This window comes from Xiphophorus hellerii, chromosome 17 (genome assembly GCF_003331165.1).
Source record: "Xiphophorus hellerii strain 12219 chromosome 17, Xiphophorus_hellerii-4.1, whole genome shotgun sequence".
Taxonomy (NCBI): Eukaryota; Metazoa; Chordata; class Actinopteri; order Cyprinodontiformes; family Poeciliidae; genus Xiphophorus; species Xiphophorus hellerii.
The window spans coordinates 14,810,670-14,834,742 of NC_045688.1; the positions used below are offsets into that span (position 1 = coordinate 14,810,670).

General features: G+C 41.3%; 4 protein-coding genes across 6 annotated transcripts; 2 read left to right on the forward strand and 2 right to left on the reverse strand.

Annotated features, from left to right (window-relative positions):
* Positions 1-841: 841 nt before the first annotated feature.
* On the reverse strand, positions 842-7,013 carry trmu (tRNA 5-methylaminomethyl-2-thiouridylate methyltransferase). Of its 2 annotated transcripts, none has more exons than XM_032589746.1 (11): positions 6,814-7,013; positions 6,483-6,648; positions 6,291-6,397; positions 5,541-5,663; positions 5,239-5,411; positions 5,099-5,152; positions 4,921-4,948; positions 4,736-4,836; positions 3,233-3,377; positions 3,072-3,154; positions 842-2,976 (listed from the first exon to the last, which is right to left on the reverse strand). In XM_032589746.1, exons 1-11 carry the CDS (start codon positions 6,893-6,895, stop codon positions 2,827-2,829), a joined length of 1,212 nt encoding a protein of 403 aa, XP_032445637.1. In that variant the 5' UTR covers positions 6,896-7,013; the 3' UTR covers positions 842-2,826. The 2 variants fall into 2 exon arrangements, with proteins under 2 accessions (XP_032445637.1, XP_032445636.1); XM_032589745.1 differs by having other exon boundaries at positions 4,921-4,987.
* A 27-nt stretch (positions 7,014-7,040) lies between these two features.
* Positions 7,041-11,358, forward strand: LOC116736886 (phenylserine dehydratase-like). Of its 2 annotated transcripts, XM_032589749.1 has the most exons (7): positions 7,041-7,146; positions 7,821-7,998; positions 8,087-8,268; positions 8,356-8,486; positions 8,664-8,812; positions 8,910-8,999; positions 10,184-11,358. In XM_032589749.1, the coding sequence occupies exons 2-7, from the start codon at positions 7,821-7,823 to the stop codon at positions 10,423-10,425; spliced, it is 972 nt and encodes a 323-aa protein (XP_032445640.1). In that variant the 5' UTR covers positions 7,041-7,146; the 3' UTR covers positions 10,426-11,358. The 2 variants fall into 2 exon arrangements, with proteins under 2 accessions (XP_032445640.1, XP_032445638.1); XM_032589747.1 differs by lacking the exon at positions 7,041-7,146 and having other exon boundaries at positions 7,169-7,998.
* On the reverse strand, positions 11,207-12,787 carry tprkb (Tp53rk binding protein). Its single transcript, XM_032589750.1, has 4 exons — positions 12,534-12,787; positions 12,262-12,384; positions 11,836-12,012; positions 11,207-11,522 (listed from the first exon to the last, which is right to left on the reverse strand). The coding sequence occupies exons 1-4, from the start codon at positions 12,672-12,674 to the stop codon at positions 11,436-11,438; spliced, it is 528 nt and encodes a 175-aa protein (XP_032445641.1). The 5' UTR covers positions 12,675-12,787; the 3' UTR covers positions 11,207-11,435.
* An 828-nt stretch (positions 12,788-13,615) lies between these two features.
* alg10 (ALG10 alpha-1,2-mannosyltransferase) lies at positions 13,616-19,421 on the forward strand. Its single transcript, XM_032589744.1, has 3 exons — positions 13,616-14,025; positions 16,327-16,524; positions 16,608-19,421. The coding sequence occupies exons 1-3, from the start codon at positions 13,861-13,863 to the stop codon at positions 17,667-17,669; spliced, it is 1,425 nt and encodes a 474-aa protein (XP_032445635.1). The 5' UTR covers positions 13,616-13,860; the 3' UTR covers positions 17,670-19,421.
* Positions 19,422-24,073: the final 4,652 nt, after the last annotated feature.

Consider the following 24,073-nt stretch of genomic DNA (forward strand, 5'->3'; position numbering starts at 1 on the left):
TTAAAGAGTCTTGCCGGTGGTGTAGATAGTCTTTACTAACAAATGTTCATTGACAATAAATATAGAATGTAGTGTGGAGGCTGCAGGAGTTTACAATCCAACATTTGCAAACCAAACTGAAGAAACACGAATGTCTGCTTCCTGTATAATTGGATAAATCACATTACAACAGGCGCAAGATTGGAGCAGATCAGCTGGTCAGTAACTTTAAATCAACTCAGTCTCTAGATTTCAAATTTGAAAATGATTTTACATCGTTAAAGATTTCAGGGAATTGATAAATACAATATTGGTAATCATACTGCTAATGAGGTTCATTAAGAATGATTCTGCTTTGACATCACGTGTGGCTAGTTTCATTTAATTTAATATACTTTAAACTTTTAAGTGTTCATAAGAACTGAGAAATATAATAGTAGTAATAATAGTCAAGTTTTTAAAGAAACTTGACTATTTCTTTAATTTGCTGTGCTAGTTTCTAAATGATAAGTTTGACACACTTCAGAATTCTTATTAAAGATTTTATACAACATAAACCTACAGTGTAGCTACATCACTGACCTACATAGTTGTGATTATGCTGAGTTTGTCAATAATTGGAATGCTATTTAATTTGCTCTGACACTTTAGATAGAAGTTTAAAATTACGGAAAATTTTATTTCTAAAAAGTTCCGCTTTGTCTTAAAATGTACAATATTCTTGTAATCACACTTAGAAATGTATCAAAACATGAACATTTCCGTAAATTTTAATTACTTCAAAATAACTGATTCTCATGTTAGAACAAATATAGGTTTGATAATCATTTCGAACACGAAAGAGATGACCAAGGTACGCACATTATGTTAAAACTCACAATTTAGCATTTTTATTTGAATGTATTGTCTGTTGCTGCGTTGGGGACACATTTCATCCACACTGGTGTTACAAATAAATCCTAGAATAAAACTGACAACTTTCCGTGACAAGAACAGAGGATCAGTGGCGCCACCATGGGGTGGAAGAGGTCAACGACGCCCCAGGCTAAACTGGATTATATGCATAATATACATTTTTATCCACTGATAAAAATCTATATTATATTAAAAGGGAAAAGGACTAGCACCGCTGGTTTAATCATTAATGTTTATACTTTTACACAACTCCCTCCTGGCCCCTCTCTGAAATAAAACCAGGATCACATATTTGGGTCAAAGATTTGTAAAATAATGTAGACTTAGGATAACTTAATTATAGTTTGCTTTATTCGATTTCTGCAGTTTTGTAAAGAGTCTTTGTGGTTTTTTTTAGTGACGGATTAATAATAGAAAAAAAAACCCTCTAAAATTGCATTAAAAATAGAATGCGTTCTTGTCAAACTAAAGTTTCAGTTGGGAATCTTGTGTCACAGCCCCCTCTTGTGGTTTGATGCACAAAGGCATACAAAAAGTAGAAAGGGAAAAAAAGAAAGAAAAAAAAGACAGTTTGTTTCCAAGCAGGATAACTTGCGTCTTCGGAACAGGAACCGGGTTATCCCGTCAACATTCAGTTTTATTGAGTCATTTTTATGAGCTCCGTTTGTTACATCTGTGACATCGCAGAAAGAAACACTACCATGAAAGTGAGCAGATTACAGGCCAATTGACTGGAAGCTTTTCTAAAACGCCAAAAAGTTATTTTAGAGCCAGAAAGCACAGAAATTTACAGTTCAGATTTATCAGAACATTTCATACAAACATCCTGATCTGTATCTCACTTTCAATCTACAATTAAAATGAAACCGTTTCACTTGGTACCAAAGAGAGATGAGGACTAAAAAGGAGAATCTAGTGGTGGAAAAACTAAGTACACCCCAAGGTTTAATTGTTTTAAAACACTTTCACAGATAATACGCTGCAGCGATAATTTTATGTCCAATCCTCCCTTTCTGATTACATCTTGGTTTAAGTTTTTTTTTTTTAGGTTTATGGATATTTGTTCTGGATTGGTTTCAGATAGTTGCTTTGCTTTACGACCTATTTCAAGACACATAACTTCACATTATACAACAGCATATAGAGGAGTTCATAAGCAACTCAGTGACCGAAAGGCACCAAGGTCCTGTGAATTAAAAAAAATATCTATATATATCATATCGCCAATCCACCATCACCGTGCTTTATTAGTGGTGCAGTGCTTCCATCAAACAAAATGACTGCAACCTACCATCTCTAACTCGGACGACGTGACGTTTCCTCCCAGGATGGGATCAGTCGCGCCCTCCGCGTGCTGCAGGTCTCCAGATCCGGAGGAGGCGCCTCAGGACACCAGCATCACTAAGCCACCGCCGTGCTTTGCTGCAGGCGCGGTGTACCCTTCGACGCGGCTGGTCTCCATGCAAAAATGCTGGACTTTTTCCATCGGCAAATAATTTGCAGAACTTCACTGTTTCGAGTCGTAGTTCCTTCATGATTCTTTTATAAAAAATAACTTTACACATTTTTAATACATTTACACAAGATTATACAGTTTTAGAATAAATATAAAGTGGACCGTCTGTCCACTTTATATTTTGTCTGTGTCCTTTTAGAAGTCAGTAGTAGTGTATGGTCTAGAAACGTATTATTTTTTCTCAGTAAACCATCTTATTACTATAAAGTCTCCATTTTGATGTAAGGATACAGATGATTTATCGAAGCAGCTAGCAGCAAAACGTAACTCTTTCCTCCTACTGTTTTATCCTTGGATAATAAACACCACTGAGACCGAAAGGTTGAGTAAAATCACTATAAACATCTCCTCGTGCTACCTAATGTACCAGACAGGCAGATCCAAGACGGTCGCACTCGGAGCACTGATCTCTGATCTCAGCCAGCTGGATCGGGGATCGGCTCGTTGTTCTGCTGCCGGTTCGCCACTAGCCTTTCGCGTCCCTTCTGCAGCGTGAATTCGCTGGGCCCCAGCTGGATGATCTTGCCGCTGCCCAGGCATTCGTCGCCTTTGTAGAGAACTGCAAACTGAGGCAGGGACAGAGCCAGCGACTGGAGTTAAAGACCTGCTTCATGAAGTCAACATTGGAGGGAAAGTCTTGGAGCGGTGCTTGACTCGATACCTGTCCGGGCGTCAGCGCTCTGACCGGCTGAGAGAGAGAAATCCACAACGAACCGTCCATGTTCAGAGTCACGGTGCAGGGAACTGCAGGGGGAGAACGTTCAGAGTGAGTCTGCGTCGCTTTGCCGTCACCTTAAGTGGCTCTGAGGCGGCCAGACTCACTGAGCACCATCTGGTGGATGAAGCGGAAGTGGCACTCCATCATCTGGGTCCTGACCAGCTCCGCGGGCGGGTCCGAGGCGATCCAGTGGAAGCGGTCGGTCCGCGCCGTGTCACGGAAGAGAGCTGGGTGATTGGTGGTCGGAGCCTGAAACAGGAGGCGTTTAATATACGTTTTTGTGGCGATGCACCAATATGAACATTTTGGCAGATATTAACATTGCTGTTGTGACCGATAACCAATATTTACCGATGTTATATTTATTTCGACCACCACTGCTTTAGTTAAACTCCCCATAATTCTTGGCTGCATCACTATCATGGTCACATGACCAACAAAAAACACATGACCAACCTCCTCGCGTTCCCCACCAGAAACAAATGACAACAGTATGGAAATTGTTGTATTTCCTGTTGTATTTCAAGAAAATACAACAAGAGTTTTAGAGGTCCAATACTGGTATTTATCAGACAGATAGATTATCAGTATTTATCTGTCTGATAAATACCGATATCTGTCTGTACAGATACCGACATGTTAAAAAATGACTAATATTGGCCTGTACCGATGTTAGTGATAATATATTGTGAAGCCCTACATTTTTGGTATGCTGGGTGGGGTAGTGTAGCATACAGAGGCTCCCAAAGGTGTTCATACATATTTATATTCAATTCAAAAATAATGTATTTATTCCAAAGGAAAGTAGATGTTGTCGTAACTCATAAGGCTCTATGATAGCAGTCAGTCTTGCGACAAATATCGAGACGCCTCTGACTGAAGACTGCTGGTGTATGACTGTCTCATGACACACTAACTGCTCGATATCCGGGCAGTAGAGACAATATTCCACAGTAACATGTCCTGGATGTCACCAACAGTTGTTAGCAAGGACTGCTAATCCACCTCATTTGCTTTTGCCATTCCTCTTTAAATCTCTGCCTGGCTGTAAGGTTAGAAAACAAACTAATCTGGGATTTGGGGTCGATTTGGGGTCGTAGTTTAAGCATTATTTGAGCTTTGGAGACACTAATCAACTGCTTTCATTAGTGAAACTAATATCTTGTTGCAATAGTATGTATGCCAAACTACATACCATATCTGTAAATGTATCTTTATAAAAGTTTACTATGATTTTGCAATGTTTTGTTTTGGTCTAACTAGGGCTGGATAATAGATCAATAACTATCTACATCGCGATTGATCAAAATCATAGGTAATACAATTTTAATAGAATATTCAATGATTTCACTGAATTCTGATACAGAAACACACAGCATTCTGGGGGATGTAGTCAGAGGAAAGACTTTAGCTTCTCAACCTCTCACGTCTAGCGAGGAAACGCCGGCAGCGTCAACTAACTTATTCACCATTTGGGTCACCTAGCAACAAAACACTTGTATTGTGATACATTTTTTCAGCCATATCATCCAGCTGTAGGGCTGTCACATAAAATCTGAGTACAATTCCATAAAACTGAGGTGAAAAAACAAAAACGATATTCTCACCACAAACACATCGCCGGTGACAATATCTTTATCGACCACAAACCAGGCATCCTTCTGGCCACCTATCCTCGCCCGCTGGCCCAGGGTCAGCGTAAACCAACCTGTAGAAGAACCACAAGCAGGAGACAAGAACACTAAGACATTTTTAATGCAAAGGCTTTGCATAATAACTATGATAATCAGACCTTTATGCGTTCCTTTCACCGTCCCGTCCTCAATAGACACAAAGTTCCCAGGTTTAGGCTCCAGATACTGACAGGTAAAACAAAACTGTGGCAGATTATCACTTTTTCACCAAACAGATGTCAGAAATCCTAGACAGAGAACAAAACGAAGGGGGAAAAAAAGAGACTTGCATCTCACCTCTAAAATGAAGTTTTCAAAATTTCTCTCTCCAATGAAGCAAATGCCCATGCTCTGTAAGAATAGAGGTCTTAAGGTTCAGACTGAGTATAACAAGTAGAGCTCAATGTCTAATTGGACACGTCTTTTTTTCCTTATACCTCTTTCTTTTTTAACACGTGGTGAAACCCTGCTTCAGCAGCCATCTTTTTCACAAACTCCTTGGTGAGTCCGTCGAGTGGGAAGAGGGTTTGCCGTAAGGCGTCCTGCGAGATCTGGCTGAGGAAGAAAGTCTGGTCTTTGGCCAGGTCGGCTCCTTTGCACAGCTTCACGGCTGAAGGGAAGAAATCCAGGAGAAGAAACCCCCCCCCCAAAAAGCACAGGAGAGTTACAGCGAGTTGGACAAGAACAAATGTGCTGGAAAGAGAAATAGGTTTGACTGAAAACGGAGCCGAACGCTTACAGTTTCTGATCTCGAATCGATCCCTGAACAGTGTGGTGGGTCGGGTCGTGTGCGACTGCTGGAAAACTTCCTCATCTTCCTGGGATGTCCTAGCGTAATGACCGGTTGCCATGGCGTCGGCACCTGAAGCAGAAGCAAAGCGCACCAGTTTACGCGCAAAACAAGTAATGCAGGTTGTCAGCCAATCAGAACAAGATCTTTGTGAAAACCTATTGGATCATCTAGCAGGAAGGAGAAAATGGATCCTCATTGGGTATTTCAGCAGGATATTAGGACTTAATAAATGCCATAAAAGTGATCCAACATTGCCAAAAATTGCATTGACTTAATACAAACAAAATAACACCTATTCTTTTAGTTATTATTAAGCATTTACACCGCCACTGAACTGAAAATATAAATTAAACAGAACAAAAAAAAAACTCAAACCAACAAATAAATAATAAACTGGGCTTTCAAATAACAAAAAACTGGGCTAACATCTTAATTTTATTTGTTATTGTGTAAGTACAAGCAAGTGAATGCAGTGGCTTAAAAATAATACACATGTTATTAGCTCCCCAGTTGATTATTCATATAAAAAAACTGGACATTTTTAATAGAATATAGGCATTTTGTAACCGCATGCCCATATTCTAGTAATTAGCAGGTTTTTATCCCATTTTATATAATGCTGCTCACTTATTTGACAGCAGGCACATGTTAGAAACCATAAAGATTCAAAATATGTTATTCTAAAAGCATACATACCTAAAGTGTGGATGGCGTACTTGTGGAAATGGTTGAATTTGATGTGTTTGTTGCAGAGTATATCGGGGTTTGGCGTCCTGCCCTTTTCGTATTCCTTCAGCAGGTTGCTGCAAATACATTGGGGACAACTGTAACTCAGGAACATAGGTAACATTAGCTGCAAATGGCTTCTTTTAAGGACAAGTAGGGTACCTAAATACGTCGTGCCAGTATTCTTTGACATAGGACACCTGGTGGAAAGGGATGTCCAGAGTCTGGCACACTCTGTAGGCGTCGTCACAATCCCTCTCTGTGCTGCAGACTCCACTCTCGTCCAGAGAGTCCCAGTTCTTCATGAACACCCCTGTCACATTGTAGCCTTCGAGTGGCAGACACCCACAACAACTGTCAGCACTTTAAGAAGCACATTTAGGAACAACAGACACACGTCTGCTGAGTTTGCAGCAAGGAAACAAACACACGGCTACTTTGGAGTAACTGAAGTGGTGTTTTAAACTGTTTAGTTTCCCCAAGAATGTCTCACCTCTTCTCTTTAATAGCAGAGCTGCCACAGAGCTGTCAACTCCACCCGACATGGCGCACACGACGTGTCTTACAAGCCCCATGTCGTTTCCAACGAATATAATACTTTATATTTGCAACTTTATTCATTTAAAACTTGCGTAACTACAAAAACGTGAGCTAACGCCTTTCCAACATGTTCAGGTCCGTCGCGAAATGACGTCCGACGTCTTAGTTCCGGTCAGAACAGGGACAACATGGGCCGGGGGAGAAAAAAAAAAGAAACACGGTCCAACGTCCGTACATCGCGACATATCGCTTGCAGAACGAAATAGCAACTAATATTAGCAATAAGGTAAGTGTAAAGTATGCCGAACTTACTGCGCAAAGTATTTGCTTATTTTGGGTGTTTTTCAAAGTGAGATCTGTACATCAATTTCTGTCTTGGATTCATTGTTTGAAAGTATCCAGAACAAGAAGGGTTTTTTTTTATATTTGCAACATTTTTTTTGCAACTAATAACAAAGCCATAAGTTTATAATATATCAGTCAACCAGGGTTTATTTGCACCTTCCATGCAAACAAGCATGACACTAAGTACGTCCCACGCTGGAAATGGTCAAAGTAAATAAAATGAAAATAGACAAATAAAATAATTTACTGAGGATAAATTAGTGAGGAAATAAAAAAAAATAAATGGAAAAACAAAATATAATACGTAACAAATTACTAACACAGAAATGAAAAATACTGAAAACATCAAAATATCTGTCATAAAATGTAAGATCATTTAAAATGCAGCACAATGACACAGATAAAAACATACGATTTGCTGAAAGCCTTTATGGGAGAGCAGCAATGCAATTAATACATTGAATGCTTTTTCCAAGGCACATAGATATCATATATTTTCCATTCATTCAAATTATTTCTACTTTGTCTGTTAAAGGAAAAATAAATGGGCAAGGTTAAATAATACCAGGTTGAATTTTTTAAAGTACGTTCCACATGTTTTTGTTGGTTCTGCAGATGAGTGACGTGTCTACGGACGCCGTCACCCTGGAACTGCTAAGAGAAGCCAGGGAGACGGTGAGGAACAGCCCCCTGGGTGTCCTCAACACCCCCATGATCCCCTGGTGCCAGACCACGCTGCCATTGAGCGTCAGCTGCAACGTCCACATCAAGCTGGAAAACATGCAGAAAACCGGTCAGTGGGGGAGCTGCACTCTCTCGATCCCACGTCTGACCCTTCCTCCCCCCCCACCCACTTGATATTCCTCGTTTCTGATTGACAGGGTCCTTTAAAATCAGAGGAGTGGCCAATCAATTCTCCAGAAGACCGAGCGGTGGCCATTTTGTGACCATGTCAGCGGGGAACTATGGGAAGTCCTTCGCCTACGCCTCGAAACACTACGGCTCCAAGGGGAAGGTGGTTATGCCAGAAACGGCCCCGGAGTCCAGGGCCACCCTTATCCAGGTCGGACTGGAAAAACCATAAATGAAACGTTCCATCATACCTGATATAAAGGTTGTAAAGGGATCTATTTCTGAATTTATTCCTCAGACTTTTGGGGTGGAAGTAGAGCGAGTTCCCGGGGCCTCTCTGATGAGTGCGGTGAACCGGTGCGTTCAGGAGGACAACATGACCTTCCTGCACTCCTACGACGACCTGGATCTAATAGCCGGACACGCCAGGTTCTCCCAACTTAAACAAAACCTTGACTTTTTTTCTTTTCCCCCTTACCCTATACATTTATTTCAATTTAGCAAGAAAATTTCACTGAGTAGCAAAAACGGGCGAGGTGGAAGGAAACGGGACACGTGCTTTTCAACTGGCTCTCATTTCTAAAACGAGAATCTGTGCGTGCGCAGCCTGGGCCTGGAGCTGCTGGAGGCGGTGCCGGACCCGGACGTGGTGGTGGTCTGCTGCGGTGGGGGCGGCCTGCTCGCCGGGGTTGCTGCTGCCGTCAAGCTCTCGGGGTGCGACACGACCAGGATCTACGGCGTGGAACCAGAAGGGGGTGAAGTGAAACTTAAAAACGGCCGCCCAAGTATGGAAACAGATCATCGGCGTAGAGCTTGATTATACCGAGTGTCTGTGTGTGTGTTTGCCACCAGCCTGTACGATGTACCAAAGCTTTATTGAGAAGAAGCCGGTGTGGATGGATACACACAGCATCGCCTCTGGCCTTGCACCTCCTTCTGCAGGTTAGTCCTCCTCTATGCTAGCATGTAGGAACTGATTGTGAAAACGTTTCCCTTTCCAAAGGTATTCACATCACATGGACTCATCAAGTTGAGTCATTTTACACCCAAAACCTTCTGGCATTTTAAAGAGATTTTAATTTTCTAGTCAACCTAAAGTTGTGCTTGCTTTCTTACTGAACCCCATTTAACTTGATACCTTGAAATGAAATCCATGTTTTTTTTTAATCCACTTATCAGTGGAGCATTTATATATTCAGTCCCACTTTAGTTCATTGCACCTAAATAAAATTTGGTCCAACCAGTAGAGTTGTACATATTTCTCATGTAAAACTCTAGACTGTTCCAGATTTTTTAATTGTTTAGCCTCATTATCGGGTGTGTGGATAAATAAAAAGGGAGAAAAGACTGGAAGCAAATGAGGAAGTACCCAAATAGAACTAGAGGAGAAAAGGAAGGACACAAGCGTGAAAATTAAAAAAGAAAAACAAAGAAGGAACTGGCACATGAGGAAGTAAAAAAGACAGAAGGAAGGAATAAAGAGATAAAAGGAAGTTAAGAAAGAAAATAGAAAAATACTAGAGAGAGAGAAAAAACAGAAAATGACAGGAAGGAAGGAAACAATGAACGGAAGAGGAGAAATGAAATGTAGAAGGAAGAAAAAAATTATAAAATGAAGAAAGGAAAGAGAACAATGCAAATGATATAAGGAAAGAACAGAAAAACACAAGAAAGGAACAAAGAAACAACTGATACAGCGAAGGAAGGAAGGAACAAGGATGAAATGTAGGAGACAAGGGTGGAAAGAAAAACAAAAAGGGAAAGAAGGAGGAAAGTAGTTGTTACAAAGGCTCAGTAGTGAAAGAACAAAAAGCAAGACTGAAGAATGAATGAAAAGTGATACAATGGTGGACAGATGGACGGACAAAACGAAATAGAAAAGGGCAAAAGGAGGAAAGGAAAAACAAATCAGGAAGGGCAGAAAGAAAGACAACATTTAGACGACTGGATAAAGATCAAAGCTGGAAATGCAAACATTTTTCCATATTCCTATTTTCTCCTTCCATGTCTAACCAGACCAGGAAAATACTAAAAACCGACTCCAGACCAGGTAGAAACCTCGAGTCAGTCGCCAGGCGAATGCGTTCGATATGGCGTCGTAACCGCGGCGCTGCTCTGCTCCGCAGGCCGGCTGCCCTTTGAGCTGTGTCGGCTCTACGTGGAGCAGATCGTCCTGGTGAGCGACGACGAGATCAGGGCGGCCGTCTCCGCCCTCTACCGAGCCGGGCTGGTGGTCGAGCCGTCGGGTTCCGCCGCCTTCGCCGCGCTCGTCAGCGACAAGATTCCCGACCTGGAGGGGAAGACCGCCGTGTGCGTCCTCAGCGGAGGGAACGTCGGAAAAGACGAGCTGGCCAACTTTCCGGACTAAGACGCTCCGACTTGATTTTTGGATAAATCTGAAAGCCGTTCCTTCACATTTTTTCCTCAATTCAAAAGGGAAATGTTTTTCTTTTTTTTATTTATTTGTTTTTAGTCTTTTAACACAAATGTTGGAACTAACACTGAAAACCAGCACCATAAATTTAGAGCAGATGTAGTTGTTGACAAAATTAGCTTGGTTAAATTGATTACATTGTTTATGAAGTGACTTTTTCTACTGAGTACCAGCACAAATCACTAGTCAAAGACAAAGCCACTGAATCTGGAAAATATTAAGAGATTTTTCTAGACATTTGGGCTTCAAGCTAGTTCAAAATTCGCAGAGAGTAGTTTTTAGCTTTTGTGGAGTAATTCTGTTTCTGAATGCAAAGCCAATAAACGCAAGATTCAAAATAAATCTACGATTCCTGAAAAAAAAAAAAAAAAAACCCCCGCTAGATATTCTTTATTTTGTTTGGCTTTGGGAAATGTAAGAGAGCCGGCTCAATTGGCGTGCGTGATTCAGCAGCTATAACCTTTAAATATGGAACCCATGGAAAAAAAAATAAAAATAGACAGACGGAAGTAATTAAAGATAGATTCATTTTTCTTTTCGTTTATCTAATGCAAGTCACGTTGAGCCAGACATGGTCACGGACATCAAAATGTACTTTTCATCTTTTCACATAAACATGCAAGGACAAAAAACATCCTTAAGCGACGTTAGAAGGTTTCAGCCGAATTTAACACAGGACTCGGATCTCAAAACAGTTCAAAAAGAAGCAGAGAAAGACTGGAAACAGGATCATTTTTAATGATTTCATATTTAAATCCCCCCCCCCACAAACTGCTTCCAGAAAACAGAACTGAATAAAAACGAGTGAACTGTGACACAATCTCCTGAACCCGGGAGAGTACGCAGTCATAAACAGTATTGAAAATATAAAAAATAATCCTAAAGACATTTCTGTGATGAAAAGAGCAGATTTTCAATATAGATGCTGTTGTGTCTGTAGGCGCTTACATGACGTCTTTTATGGCCATTCTACACACGACGGCGTCTAGCAGACTGCCGCATGTCTCCTCCTGAGGCGTGACTTTGTACAGCTGTAAAGGAGACACAAAGGAGCAAATGCGTTCAGGACACACGGCAGCATTTTCCGGCTGAAGTAATAAGCAAGAGAAAATCTGAAAATCTCGACTGGATAAGATCCAAGCTTGTGCGTCCAATTTGTGGTTTCTAATGCATCATTAAAAGACCCAAAATATTACTTACGCACCTTTAGAGTGTATATGTAAAGTACTGATAGCTGTAAGCTTGTTTAATATGACAGACATGTTCCACCTTGTGCTTTGAATCCAGTTGGTGAGCCTCTCGTTGCTAAAATACGCAGAGATTCCATACATTTTAGATCATTACCTTTCTGATCCTCTCCAAGTCTGACAGTGAGGAAACCTGGTCCACTGGAAGCTGCTGTCCGTCCACCACGGCCGTGACGTCCGCCACGGCCTGCAGCTCGTCTTTGCCGTGAACCACCACCACCAGGACCGAGTCGTCTCTGTCGGAGAGCCCAAATCTTTTGAAGGCCTCTGAGATCTGCATCGATGAAGACGTTAAACAAAGGCTGGGAAAACGCCGCCGCTTTGCCTTCTAACCGATTTTTGTTGCATTACAACTAAACAGTGTAGTTGACCAATGGTTTACAGGCCACTTTTACAACAACGTGCAACATGTGTTGGTCCATAAACTTCCATTGAACTGTGCTGATGTATGGGGGTTGAGACGTGACAAAATTTGAACGAGTTCAAGTACAGTGGTTGGACATTTTAGTTCAAACGTACGCACATTGTTAGTTGGTGACAAGCTGAAAATGATTTCCGAGTTGAGACTTCTGGTCTTCATCTTTCCAATGGAGTGCAAATGAAAAGCTCTATTGGCAGCCACCAGCACTTGGAAAGGATCCACCAGCTGTAAATGCACACAAAGTTGGACTTTACATCCCAGACACTATCAAGCCCACAAGTATGAACAAAGACGAGACAGTTATCATTTTTCAAATGGCATAAGTTGAATATGTCGACAGAATTGAAAGCAGCAATAATATAAAAGTGGCTCACCATTGTCGGGTTGATGAGGGCACCGTTTATTTTTCCCTCCACCGCTTTCTGCCTCAGTTCTGCTGCGTTTTTCACGCTTTTGAAAAGCACTTGCGTCACCCTGGTGTCGGGGTAAAGCTCCAGCGTTTGCGTAAGTTTCATGCTGAAAATTCATATGTATGCACGAATAGAACAATTTTTATCTGCTACCGAATAGGCACTGCGCTTCTTCACGTTAGACACATGAAGGGGGAACCATAATACAGTAACACAGCTCGGAACAAAATGTCGTGAGCAGAAGACGCGTATTACATATACCACAGATACATATTTAGTAAACTCATACAATAAATGATACAACATAAAATACGTATTAATATTTTTATATAGCTGGGTAATTTAAGTGTTTGGTGCCACAAACGTGTAGTAGAGGCCGCACTTGCTTAATGCCATGTAGTAACGATTCGCGAGCTCGTCCGCCATATTGTGAGTGGCGACATGAATAAAAGAAACACAACGGGTTTCTTTATTTCGGCTTAAGCAACACAAATTCAGTGTGCTTAAAATGCATCCCAAACCATTGCCACTGCATTCCATTTTGTTACTTATATTATTTAAACAGCATGTTACCTAATTGTGTCTAAAATGTTTACAAGGAAAATATTTTTTTATCCAAATCCACCATACTGGATATAAATATCACTATTACCTTACATTGTTCAAATAGAGATACTGCAGTGGTTTACAAAGTTTTATTATGAGAATAAAAATGTGATTTGAAACGTTTTGCTTTGTCTCAACTTGTGATTTTGTTTCTATGTTATATATTTTATTTCTTTAAATAGCAGAATTTTCACAGATTTATTTTTGTATCTGTGCGATAGCAGTTTATTTTATTTTATTTTTTTACAAGTTAGCCAGATAAAAGATATCACTTTTTGCCAAGTGATATCTTACTTTTACTTTAGCCAGTCTTTGAATAATTACTTTTTACGTCAGTTTATACTGAAGCAATGCTACTCTTATTTTACGTAAAGTCACGCTGCATCCACTCACAATGTGGCGTCGACGTTGAGCGAAGAGCAAGGCAGTCGGAACCACTGGTTGTACAAGTGTTTCCACCCGAGCTCGATTCTAGGGCGGATATCCAGCTGTTGGAAATCCAAACTCCTCGGTTTTTCTTTGTTTTTTATGTCATTTTCAGCCATTTTCTCTCTGAATTTGGGGAACGTACCAGCTTTAATCCACGGGGTGTGGTCGCTATGCGCGGTATACACAAGTCTAACAGTTAGAGTTTGGCCAAATTGACTGTTTCGTCGCGCGTCGTTGTAAAACAGCGAATTAAAACATGGAGAAAGTCGAAGGCTACATATTCTCAGCTCTGTGCAGCATCAACTTCTTGGTGTCCTGCCTGCTGTTCTCCAAAGTGACGCGGGAGCAGCGGGATCCCTACATGGACGAGATCTTCCACGTCCCGCAGGCTCAGAGATACTGCAAGGGGAAATTCAAAGAGGTAACCGTCCGTTTGTGGATGGGTCCATCACTGTGTAACGGATTAGGGTTAGAACCAACAGCAGGGTTTTTGTTATTTGACCAGAATGACATGACAGCTTGTGGAGGCTTTAATCTCAATAGCAGTCACATATAAATGCATTAGCAGAGGCTGTGAGCTGAGCTCACATGTGCTAAATCTTTTTAAAACCTCATATCGTGAGCTCGCGTGTAAGTTCAGATTTTTCGCGATGCTTTCGAAAAGAAAAACGTGTTTTAATAAACATCTGGCTGCCACGCCCCCCACTGGATATTTTAAAGGAGGATTTCCCAGGGCAGAGCAGGATGCAAGACTTTGTTTCCTAAGATGACCACCAGGGGGCGGGATAGAGCAGCGTGAAATGCGCTTTAACGGCTTTAAAACCGTCGCCCCCTAAACGCTTCCAAGGAAGTCCATGAGAACACCGTGTCATCGCGACAGTTAAGGGCTTCTAAGCCACACGGTGTGTTGTGGTGTTTGCTTAGCTATATAGCTTTTAACACCGTTTGCATCTGTGCTGCACCCCCCCCCGCCCACACACACAAGTTAATTTTTTCATCATTAAATCATCATCATCATCAAGTCATTGCCCCTTACGCATAATAACTGGTTGGTCGTAAAAACTGCCTTGAAGCATTTCCAGTATCTGGCAATCAGTGTTTGACCTTTCTTATTTGCAGAATTGTTTTCATTCAACCACACTGTAGTGTTTTTAGGCATTGCCAGCCTGTTAAAGGTCACACTACAGCATTCAAATTGGATTCGAGTCCAGCCTTCAACGAAGATGTTCCAAAATGTCTTTTTATTATTACTTCTGGACCATTCAGAAGTGGACTTGTTGATGTCCTTGCTTTAGATAATTGTCCCACTAAATACTGGAATTCACTGTTGGGTCAATTACTGCCAACTATCCAGGTCTTGAAGCACCAAAGCAGCTCAGATTGTGTTTCATATACTTTTTTTTTTTCTGAAATGTTCTCATACTTCAGAGTCAGCTGGTCCAAACAGTCCCGACCCCACTAGGGACAAGGGTGTTAGTGGGTGGGTGGATGGATGAGAACCACAGGCAATGGGTATTGGGAGTAGCATAAAGTTAGAATATATAGTTTAATTATATATGAGATCTGAACATATGAGATCTTTTGATGGCTTATATTAGTATTTCCGGTGAAAATACTGGTAATGTGTACAAAAGCACAACATAGCGATAAAAATGACATAAAATCGAGCAAATTTTAGTTACAATGTTTTTATTTTAATCCATTCTAATAATTGTAGAAAGTATCAAAGCTTAAAATCAATAAAAGCAGCAAATATTACTAATAAAATGAATTCTAATATGGAAGACCGGATAGGACTGGCAACTACAATGGAGCAGTAGGGCCAGACTAAGACTTTTTTTTTTTCTATATGAAGTAATTCCAAAAAAGTCATAATATTAACATAATAAAGACACTATTTTACCAGAAGAAAAGTCAGAAATCTTGTAGAAAAAAGTTGTTTTGGGTAAAGCGTCAATAGTTATCCATTTCTGCCGTGACCAGCTCGTCTAGTCTGTGATTTGTTTCTTTATCTTCGAGTAGACTCAGTCGTTGTACAATTGTTTCAAAGTATTACTACTGATACTAAGTTGATGCTGATTTATTAAAAGATTAACAGCATTTAAAACCAATACTAAAGTAAAACTACACAAGAACAATTCATTTTTTGTTTAGGAGCCGTCATAAAATTACTTCAGGCTTCGAATTTTGTGATATTATTCTGGTAATATCAGTTTATTCTTGTATTATTTCCACCTTATTGTCATATGATGTTTTTCTTGTGTTATTGCAACTTTATTCTCATAATATTATTTTGACTGTTCTGGTAATATGAGCTTATTCTCGTATTATCACGATTTATAGTGACTGTCATACCGCTATTCCCGCATTATTATGACTTTATTCTGGTAATATGAGTCTATTCTAGTATTGTTTCTACTTTGTAATATTATTTTTAACTTACGCTCGTACAACTTTATTCGAGTAATATTATGACTTAATTCTCGTAAGACTTTGTCTCGTAATATAATTTTTTTTTTGTCTTAGTCCGGCCCTAAAACTCATAAGTCATAGCCAACTGCTTCAAAGCGGTTGGTTAAATAATTTTGCCGTTAACTGCATGGGGCTCCCTCAAGGAGGCGACATAAGTTTAGGACAACCAGATCCAGATGATGATTTAAAAGAAAGCTCCTTGAAGTGAGAGATCTATGATGCTGATGATGTTCGTCTCCGGTGTCGTCAGTGGGACCCCATGATCACCACCCTCCCTGGCCTCTACCTCGTCTCAGTGGGCATCATTAAGCCGATGACGTGGCTCGCCAAACTGACGGGTAGCGTGGTGTGTTCCACCGCCATGCTGCGCTTCACCAACCTGCTCTTTAACTGCGGGAACTTCTACGTGCTGTACCTGCTCATAAGCAAGCTGCACCATAGGGACAAGGTAAGGCTGCCTCACCACGAGGGAGGGTAAGAGGGAGGAAAGGTTGCCATTTTTTCTCTAATGCCATTTTACCTCTTCTTCAGACACGGCTGATGTTACGGCGAATCCTCTCCGCGGTGTGTCTGTCCACCTTCCCCGTGCTTTACTTCTTCACCTTCCTCTACTACACGGACGCCGGATCCACCTTCTTCATCCTCTTCGCGTACCTCATGACGCTGTACGGCTGCCACAAGGCCTCGGCGCTGCTCGGCGTCTGCGCCGTGCTCTTCCGCCAGACCAACATCGTCTGGGTGGCGTTTTGCGCCGGCACAGTGGTGGCCGCCAAGATGGACGACGTCTGGAGGATGGAGTACACGAAGAAGAGGGACGAGAAGCCCCCCGCCGTCCGGGTGCCTCTGTCGTCTCAAGGAGTGAAGAAAGTGATTACGTTCTCCTTGGACTTCTTCACCTCGCCTGAAACCGTGAAGGAGGTGATGCAGGTGACCTGGCCTTATGCCGTGGTGGCAGCGGGTTTCCTGATGTTCGTGTTGTTTAACGAGGGGATAGTGGTGGGTGACAGGATGAGCCACCAGGTCTGCTTCAACTTCCCTCAGGTCTTCTACTTTTTCTCCTTCACCTACCTCTTCTCCCTCCCGGTGTCGCTGTGCCTCCATCGAACCCTCCGCTTCAGCAACTCCCTGAAGAGGCATCCTTTGTTCTTCTCTGTCATCACCATCGTCTCCTTGCTTCTAGTTTGGAAGTTCACTTACGTCCACAAGTACCTCCTGGCTGATAACCGCCATTTCCCCTTCTACATCTGGAAAAACATCTACCAGAGGCACAAGCTGGTCCGCTTCCTGCTCGTCCCGGCTTACATTTTCACCGGGTGGAACTTCCTAGAGACCTTAAAGTCCCGCTCTTTCTTTCTGAGCCTGGCCTACCTGACGTGTCTCGTCTTAGCCACGATTCCCCAGGAGCTCCTGGAGTTCAGGTACTTCATCGTCCCGTACCTGATGTACCGTCTCCACATGCCACTCCCGACTTTTTCACGGCTCGTCGGCGAGTTCCTGCTGTACACGGTCGTGAACGTCGCCACCATTTACCTGTTCATCGCCAAGAGCTTCTCCTGGCCGCTGAGCCTGGCCACGCAGAGGTTCATGTGGTGAGGAGGCATCTGGAACCAGAAAAACCAGCAAAAGGTTACCAGTATCGGGCATTAGAAACTCAATAAAAATCAATCAGTTCAATCAAAAATTGTACGGCCACATTTCTGAGCCTCATTTCAAGAAAAGCTGACTGACGTCAACAGAGACTATTGTGAAAATATTGTTGCTGTAGTCTGGGAGAATATGTTCCACCTGGAGAAGCTGTTTTTGGCTGCTTTTTATAGTGAAATGTGTGCATTCCCTTCTTTCCTTTACTTTAAATGGAAGAAGTGAAGCCCACTAAGCAAGTTTCCTAAACAGTATTTAAAATTTCAGAATCTTAAAAAGCAGTGAATGTATCATAGATCACAAACAACGCCTTAGAGAATCTGTACTTAGAATACGATAATCCAGTCCAAATTTGATAAGATTCTGAGATATAGCTAATCTAAATGTATCCAGATGTCGGCAAAAGCATGAAATATCCCTGCCAAATCAGACGCCAACTTCAGCGTTGTATAGTGTCACAATGGTACCGAAAGTACAACTCAAATATTGGGAAATATTTTGTACTCCAATATTCATTTGAGACTTGAGAAGTTTGGAGTTTTGAAGTAGAAAACAAATAGGAATACTGTCGAAGGAAACTCTGCTAACTTGAGCTGTAAATTTGATAACAGCTGCTGGTTATTTCTCACATTCACCATATCGTCCGTTTTTTGTTTTGTTTTTAGGTGTTTTCAGGCACAAAATGAAGCCATGTGATGTTTCTTAGCAACCATTTGTCGGATCCCTGACTGGAACCCTTTTGTACTCGTTTACGCAGCAGATGAGCTGAAGTCCTTTGTGTGTTCCACCACATAGTTTGGTAGCCGATATGCAGTCGTATTAAAGATAAGGAGGGTAGAATAACACAGCGCTGCTCATTTCCAAGTTGTTGCTGTGCACTGCAGGGTCAGCTGGCAGAAAGAAGATTCCTACTTCAACCAAGAAAGAAATTCTGCTGTGTAAATCTACATTCAGTCACAGAACTATACGTCTTAAATGATACTTGCTCCTTTTCTGTTCTCGTTTAGGGTTCTACTGTAGTTTGTTAGTGGTGGTAAAATATGGGTACGAATTAGTGAAGCGGTGAACTGATCTGAAGCCGAATAGAGAGACCAAAAATTTCTTCTTTTCTTTTTTTTTTTTTGCCAAACAAAGAACACTGACGTTCAAAACTTTACGTTAGCGGGACTGCTAGCTTGATTCCACGAGGGTAGAAATGGTTTCCATAACTACCTTAGTTCTTACGTTATCAAAAGCCATGAATATCCACTGGAGCTAAACAATATATCTATCCGGGGTCGTGTGTTTAGTTGGGGTTTTTTTTTTGGTACTTTGATGTTTTTGTCTTTGCTAATTTGCATACATGTGATTAGCTTTGCTAGTTCCGGTTTTACCCAGCGTCTGTCTGCGATAGAATATACCTGATGTCGTTTTTCTACCTCTCTTTCTAGTCAGTTTAGCTTTGTAGACCCGCACAGCAGCATGCAAGGGTTTCGGTAGAAACACCTGCTTCGAGATCAGTTCGCCATCTTTCCGAACGGTGCTGCTTCCACTTGTCTGGTATTGTACAACTTAACTCTGGTTCACGTTGTTTTGAAACGTTGTTTTCTCTGGATCTTTCTGTGTCCAGTTACGTTCCAGCCATTCCTTCCCTTTTTGATAAAACTTTGAATAAAACGTGTTACAACAAAACAAACTGGCAAAACTTGAGTGGTGCAACATATTTCAAATATGAGTTTGAGTCATCAATTTGTCTGTTTTTTTTACTCGCCCACTTTTATGTTAATTTACACGTGTCGATTGCCTTTTTCTCTCATTTATCCATTTATTCTTTTATCAATTTGTTCGCTATACATCCATCCCATTAATTCATCCAGCAGTTTTCTTTTTATTATGCACCAATTCTTTTTCTTGATATGTCCTTCCAAATATTTGCAGACCTTATATTTTTTTTTAAAGCCGGACAATACTAGAAATATCTCCCTACTCTTCTCAACTAAACTTTTTAGCAATATATTTAAAATAAGACTTTGGATCCCTAAAAATATCAAGAAACTCTAAAAAAAACAAAAACAAACAAACAAATGAAAATCCAACAATTCTACATAAGATTCACTTGTCAACTGATGGAAAAGGGAAGAAAAAAAAAACATTTTCTTCATGTATGCTTTACTTCTATGGAGCTAAATTGGGGCCATAAAGTTTGTTCAAAAGAAGAAAAAATAATCCTCAAGTCTGAAGAGATTTTTCTTTCAGTTTTTCTTCAGTTTCAAATCTTTTTGTTTTGTACAGCTTCAAACTCTCTTCAAGAAACCTTTTGGGCCCAATTTAGCTCCATATAGTCCTGCTATTTTGAGAGAGTCTATTTTTCTCAATATACGAAATAAACATTCTATTTTGGAGTTTCCACAGCTTTTAAGACAGAAACATGCTGCCGTATCACAGGTCAGTCAAAAGGGGGCAGTCTTGGATGAAGCTAACAGTTTATTTATTTTACTTTTTTAAATTAACATAGGAAATGTTTCGAGTCAATAATTTCCTCCTGCTTTCCTAACCCAGGAACATTGAAAGTAAATTTTATAGTTAATTTAGGGTTAAGTTATTCTAAACTCCATTTTCCCTATAAAACAGTCGTCACAATGTCTGTTCATCGTCGCCAGATTAAAGTTTTGTATCAAAAGAGATTTAATAACCGACTCTGCCTCTCTGCTCCCCTGAGCCTGCAGAAATTCAGCTTTTCTGTTTTCTCGCTGCTTCATTGATTTTTACTTAAGGGGATGACGAAATGACGCCGCAGTCCTTCTCGCTGCTGCGCTCTGGCATTTGGAGAACCACAGCCCGACAGAAAGGCAACTTAACCGCTTCGGTTCCTGTAGTATTTATTGCCTCTTCGTTTCTGTCGATGGCGAGCCAGTGGAAAAAAGGTTAAAAGTTACAGATTTCATCAGGAAGGAAGAAAAAAAGACAGTGCTGTGAAAAAAACCCAGTTCTCTCTACTCAATAAGAAGATGTGCTGAACAAATACAAAAAAGCATCCCAAACCAACCAGGTCGAGTTAACTGATTATCCACATTTCTAGTTCAGTTTAACTTTGCTAACAGTGGAATTTACATTTAAGAACAGATGAGAAATAGTCATTTCTAAGACTGTGGGACTCCAGATTATTAGAATAACCCAGAAATAGAACTATGAACCATTGGCGGACCTTCCAACGTCCCACCAAAATCACTCTGGTGAGCACAAAAGAACCAAGAATAACATCTAATGTAACGCAGGCCTTACTTGTCTTAGCAAAGGTCAGAGGTCATGATTCATAACAAGAAAGAGGCTGGAAAAAAACGCATTCGTACGCAAAGCCAATGCTAACAAAAGCGCCCAAAAAAGTACATCTCGCAAATGTCAAAAATGTTGAGGATCTCCAAGACTCACCAGAGTGAGTCGGTTGTTCAACAATAATTAAGTATGTTTCCTGAAAATTGTATCTTCTGTTGAGTTTTCATGACCAAATCGATGTGTACATAATCACAACACAATACTCTGACCTCTTTGAATTCTGTGCGTAAAGATAAACCAAAGTTAACCATAAACTAAAACTACTACTGAAACTAATAAAAACTGAAGTAAAACAAGACGATATGGAACTAGTAAAAATAGCAAACACACACTAAAAACTCATTTTAACATCTCTGAATTAGACAGGGGAAAAAAAGTCTAAATGAAATAAAACTAACCTATAATGAAAAACCCAAAACTATTACAACACTGTTCAGTGCATTAAAGTCCTTTCACGGACCTTTACCGTATGCGACCAAATCTTTTTCAATTGTTCCTTTAAATGCTGAAAACTACAATTTATTTCCTTTCCAGCTCCGTTTCTGTGTGTTGTAGCATACGGGGTGCTCAGCGCAGGAGTGTTGTGTGAGTATTCGTCCGTTTCTGGAGCCAGCAGATCGGCGGCGAGGTCACGCCTTCGTCAGGATTCCTCTCTAACTCCCTGCGACGCGGCCGACCCTTTCACCACGCATCGGTCAGCTTTCGGCCAACACATCAGCACGCATACATTTACACTCTCCCGTCTGCTCACAGACCCTGCACACACAGACACACACACCTTCGGTGAACACCGTGGTAGTTTCTTGGAGTATGCATCAGGAATCCACCAGATTCCCCACTGACCTATGACCCCCTCTGCAGACACGCAGAGCCCCGTGCATCTCAGTGCATAATACATCGCTTTCTGAGGCAGAAACACACTGAGGCATACTGAAACAGCTGCCATGCATAACAGATGACGGCAGATTAAAGGAGCAAGTGGCCTTGGTGAGTAGTTCTGATTGAGACAAAGCTTTCTTGGGGCGATCCAGAGAGAATTCATGTTTCCAGGTGTGTGTTTGTGCATCAAAAAGACGACAAAATTAAATCACCCAACATGTCTCAGACAACAACTTCTGTCTTGTAACTATCCCCACTTGATCTTTTAGAGTACAGGTGTCAAACTCCAGTCCTCGAGGGCCACTGTCCTGCAGTTTTTAGATGTGCCACAGGTACAAAACACTGGATAGAAATGGATCAATTACCTCCTGTGTAGATCAGTTCTCCAGAGTCCTGCTAATCACCTAATTATTCTATTCAGGTGGTGCAGCAGAGGCACATCTAAAAGTTGCAGGACAGCGGCCCTCGAGGACTGGAGTTTGACACCCCTGTTTTAGAGAGAGAAGAAGTAGTTTGTAGGTCGTGACGTGTTTCCTGTTGAGCACTTAATCAAGAATTCCATTTTAGTCTCAGTCGCCTCGATAAGTCGTCCAACGAAGAACCGGCAGGTACTCACGGAAACAGATGGAGCCTTCAGATGACGCCACATGTCACCGCAACGAGACCGGAGCTCTAAATGACTTCAGTCTCCACCAGTGGAAACTGCAGAGAGAAATGACAGCATTATTTCATTTCTAAGACCAGACCTGATAGTGAAATGTAACGTCACGGAGGCGAGCAGGGAGCCCGGCGATGACGTGGCGAGACACGCGCGAGGTTTTGCAACGTTCCACCCCTGGAATTGGTGGAACATTGTGGCGGCAGCATCACACAGAGAGGATGAATCAAAAGCATCGAGTCAGGCTGTTTGTGCACAACAACTTGGTTTTAGGTGTATGGCACAATCCCAATAAAGCACATTGAAGCCTGTGAGGGATGTGACTGCTAAAGTGCTGTGATTGGGGAACGTAGCCTGCTTGTGTTGTGGTCTGTTTTGTTACAGAAACAGCTGAAGAAGCCAGATTCTGCTTAAAACTGTGCAACGTTTAATTTCGTTAAACATGGAGGTCTTATCTCAGTGACAACCGAGTTGCATTCTGGGAAAGAAAGGACTAAATGTCAGGCTACGTGGGTAAGCTCTGCGTGGCGCTAGAAGAAATGAACATTCAGTTGAGCGGAGCGAAGTTAAACAAAGATGGAGATTATATACAAAGTGATATTACTCCGACTACAGCTCATAATAAAAATAGAACTTTCATTTTCACCTCAGATTTGCTGCATGTTTTGTTCTTAATGTGCATTTTAGCCTGAGAGCGAGCCTACGGTGAGCAGCACTACCACCCAAAACAATCACAGCATACATGCAAATGTTTCTATTTCTGTAAAAGCAGTGGGAGTTCGGTGGGCGGAGTGGTCAAAAAAAATAATCATGTGCTTAATTTGATTAATTATAACGTAGTTAGAACAGTAATCATAAGACTTCCCCGCGTTTATTCCAGAGAACCTTCTGGAAAAAGTTTGAAGTCCTGCAAGGAATGTGTGGGAGCACGTGCTGGTCAGACACACACACAACTTTGCTCTCAGTGTTGCACCAACCTCCCCGCTATTTTATTATTATTATTTTTTTTTTGTAAGAAAAATATTCAAGTGGGGACCCAAGTGGAGCTCCGTCTTTGTGGCAGGGTTGCTAAGCTACGCGCCGTGTCAGGAAGTGACGAGCGTAATTACGACCCTGGCTGACAGACATCGAGCAGAGTGTTCATTAGACTGACTCAAACATTAAGGCGTCAAGTCTCTTTTTTTTTAAGGGATGAAAACCTGACACACGCTTTTGTATCAGCTGATTTACCTGATAGTGAAGAAGAGAGAGAGAGGGGAAAAAACGTGTGTAGGATTTGACGTAAAAACCTAAACTGAAGTCTTTTCAAGAGAGTTTTAAATAGTCTGTTACTCTTGAAAACTGTCATTCGAAGCATTTTTAACGCTCCACATTAGGTTGTGTAAATGTTTCTCTCTCTCTCCGTCGGCCATCTTTGATTGACAGAGATATTAGCGCCGTTTTCCTCCCTCTCCCCCCGAACCCCCAGTCAATCTTTCCATCTTCTCCTTCAGGGGCCTCTGGAAAA

What these genes read in the sequence shown, in the direction of transcription:
- trmu (XM_032589745.1), bottom strand. Translation starts at nt 6,895, where the DNA reads ATGGGGCTTGTAAGACACGTCGTGTGCGCCATGTCGGGTGGAGTTGAC. An exon ending in TCTGCTATTAAAGAGAAGAG is followed by an intron (nt 6,649 to 6,813) that starts GTGAGACATTCT and finishes TGCCACTCGAAG; the next exon opens with GCTACAATGTGACAGGGGTG. An exon ending in GTACGCCATCCACACTTTAG is followed by an intron (nt 5,664 to 6,290) that starts GTATGTATGCTT and finishes CTTCTGCTTCAG; the next exon opens with GTGCCGACGCCATGGCAACC.
- LOC116736886 (XM_032589747.1), top strand. Translation starts at nt 7,800, where the DNA reads ATGTTTTTGTTGGTTCTGCAGATGAGTGACGTGTCTACGGACGCCGTC. An exon ending in GGAAAACATGCAGAAAACCG is followed by an intron (nt 7,999 to 8,086) that starts GTCAGTGGGGGA and finishes TCTGATTGACAG; the next exon opens with GGTCCTTTAAAATCAGAGGA. An exon ending in CCAGGGCCACCCTTATCCAG is followed by an intron (nt 8,269 to 8,355) that starts GTCGGACTGGAA and finishes TTTATTCCTCAG; the next exon opens with ACTTTTGGGGTGGAAGTAGA.
- tprkb (XM_032589750.1), bottom strand. Translation starts at nt 12,674, where the DNA reads ATGAAACTTACGCAAACGCTGGAGCTTTACCCCGACACCAGGGTGACG. An exon ending in CCCTCATCAACCCGACAATG is followed by an intron (nt 12,385 to 12,533) that starts GTGAGCCACTTT and finishes GTGCATTTACAG; the next exon opens with CTGGTGGATCCTTTCCAAGT. An exon ending in GCTTGTCACCAACTAACAAT is followed by an intron (nt 12,013 to 12,261) that starts GTGCGTACGTTT and finishes TCATCGATGCAG; the next exon opens with ATCTCAGAGGCCTTCAAAAG.
- alg10 (XM_032589744.1), top strand. Translation starts at nt 13,861, where the DNA reads ATGGAGAAAGTCGAAGGCTACATATTCTCAGCTCTGTGCAGCATCAAC. An exon ending in GCAAGGGGAAATTCAAAGAG is followed by an intron (nt 14,026 to 16,326) that starts GTAACCGTCCGT and finishes CGGTGTCGTCAG; the next exon opens with TGGGACCCCATGATCACCAC. An exon ending in AGCTGCACCATAGGGACAAG is followed by an intron (nt 16,525 to 16,607) that starts GTAAGGCTGCCT and finishes CCTCTTCTTCAG; the next exon opens with ACACGGCTGATGTTACGGCG.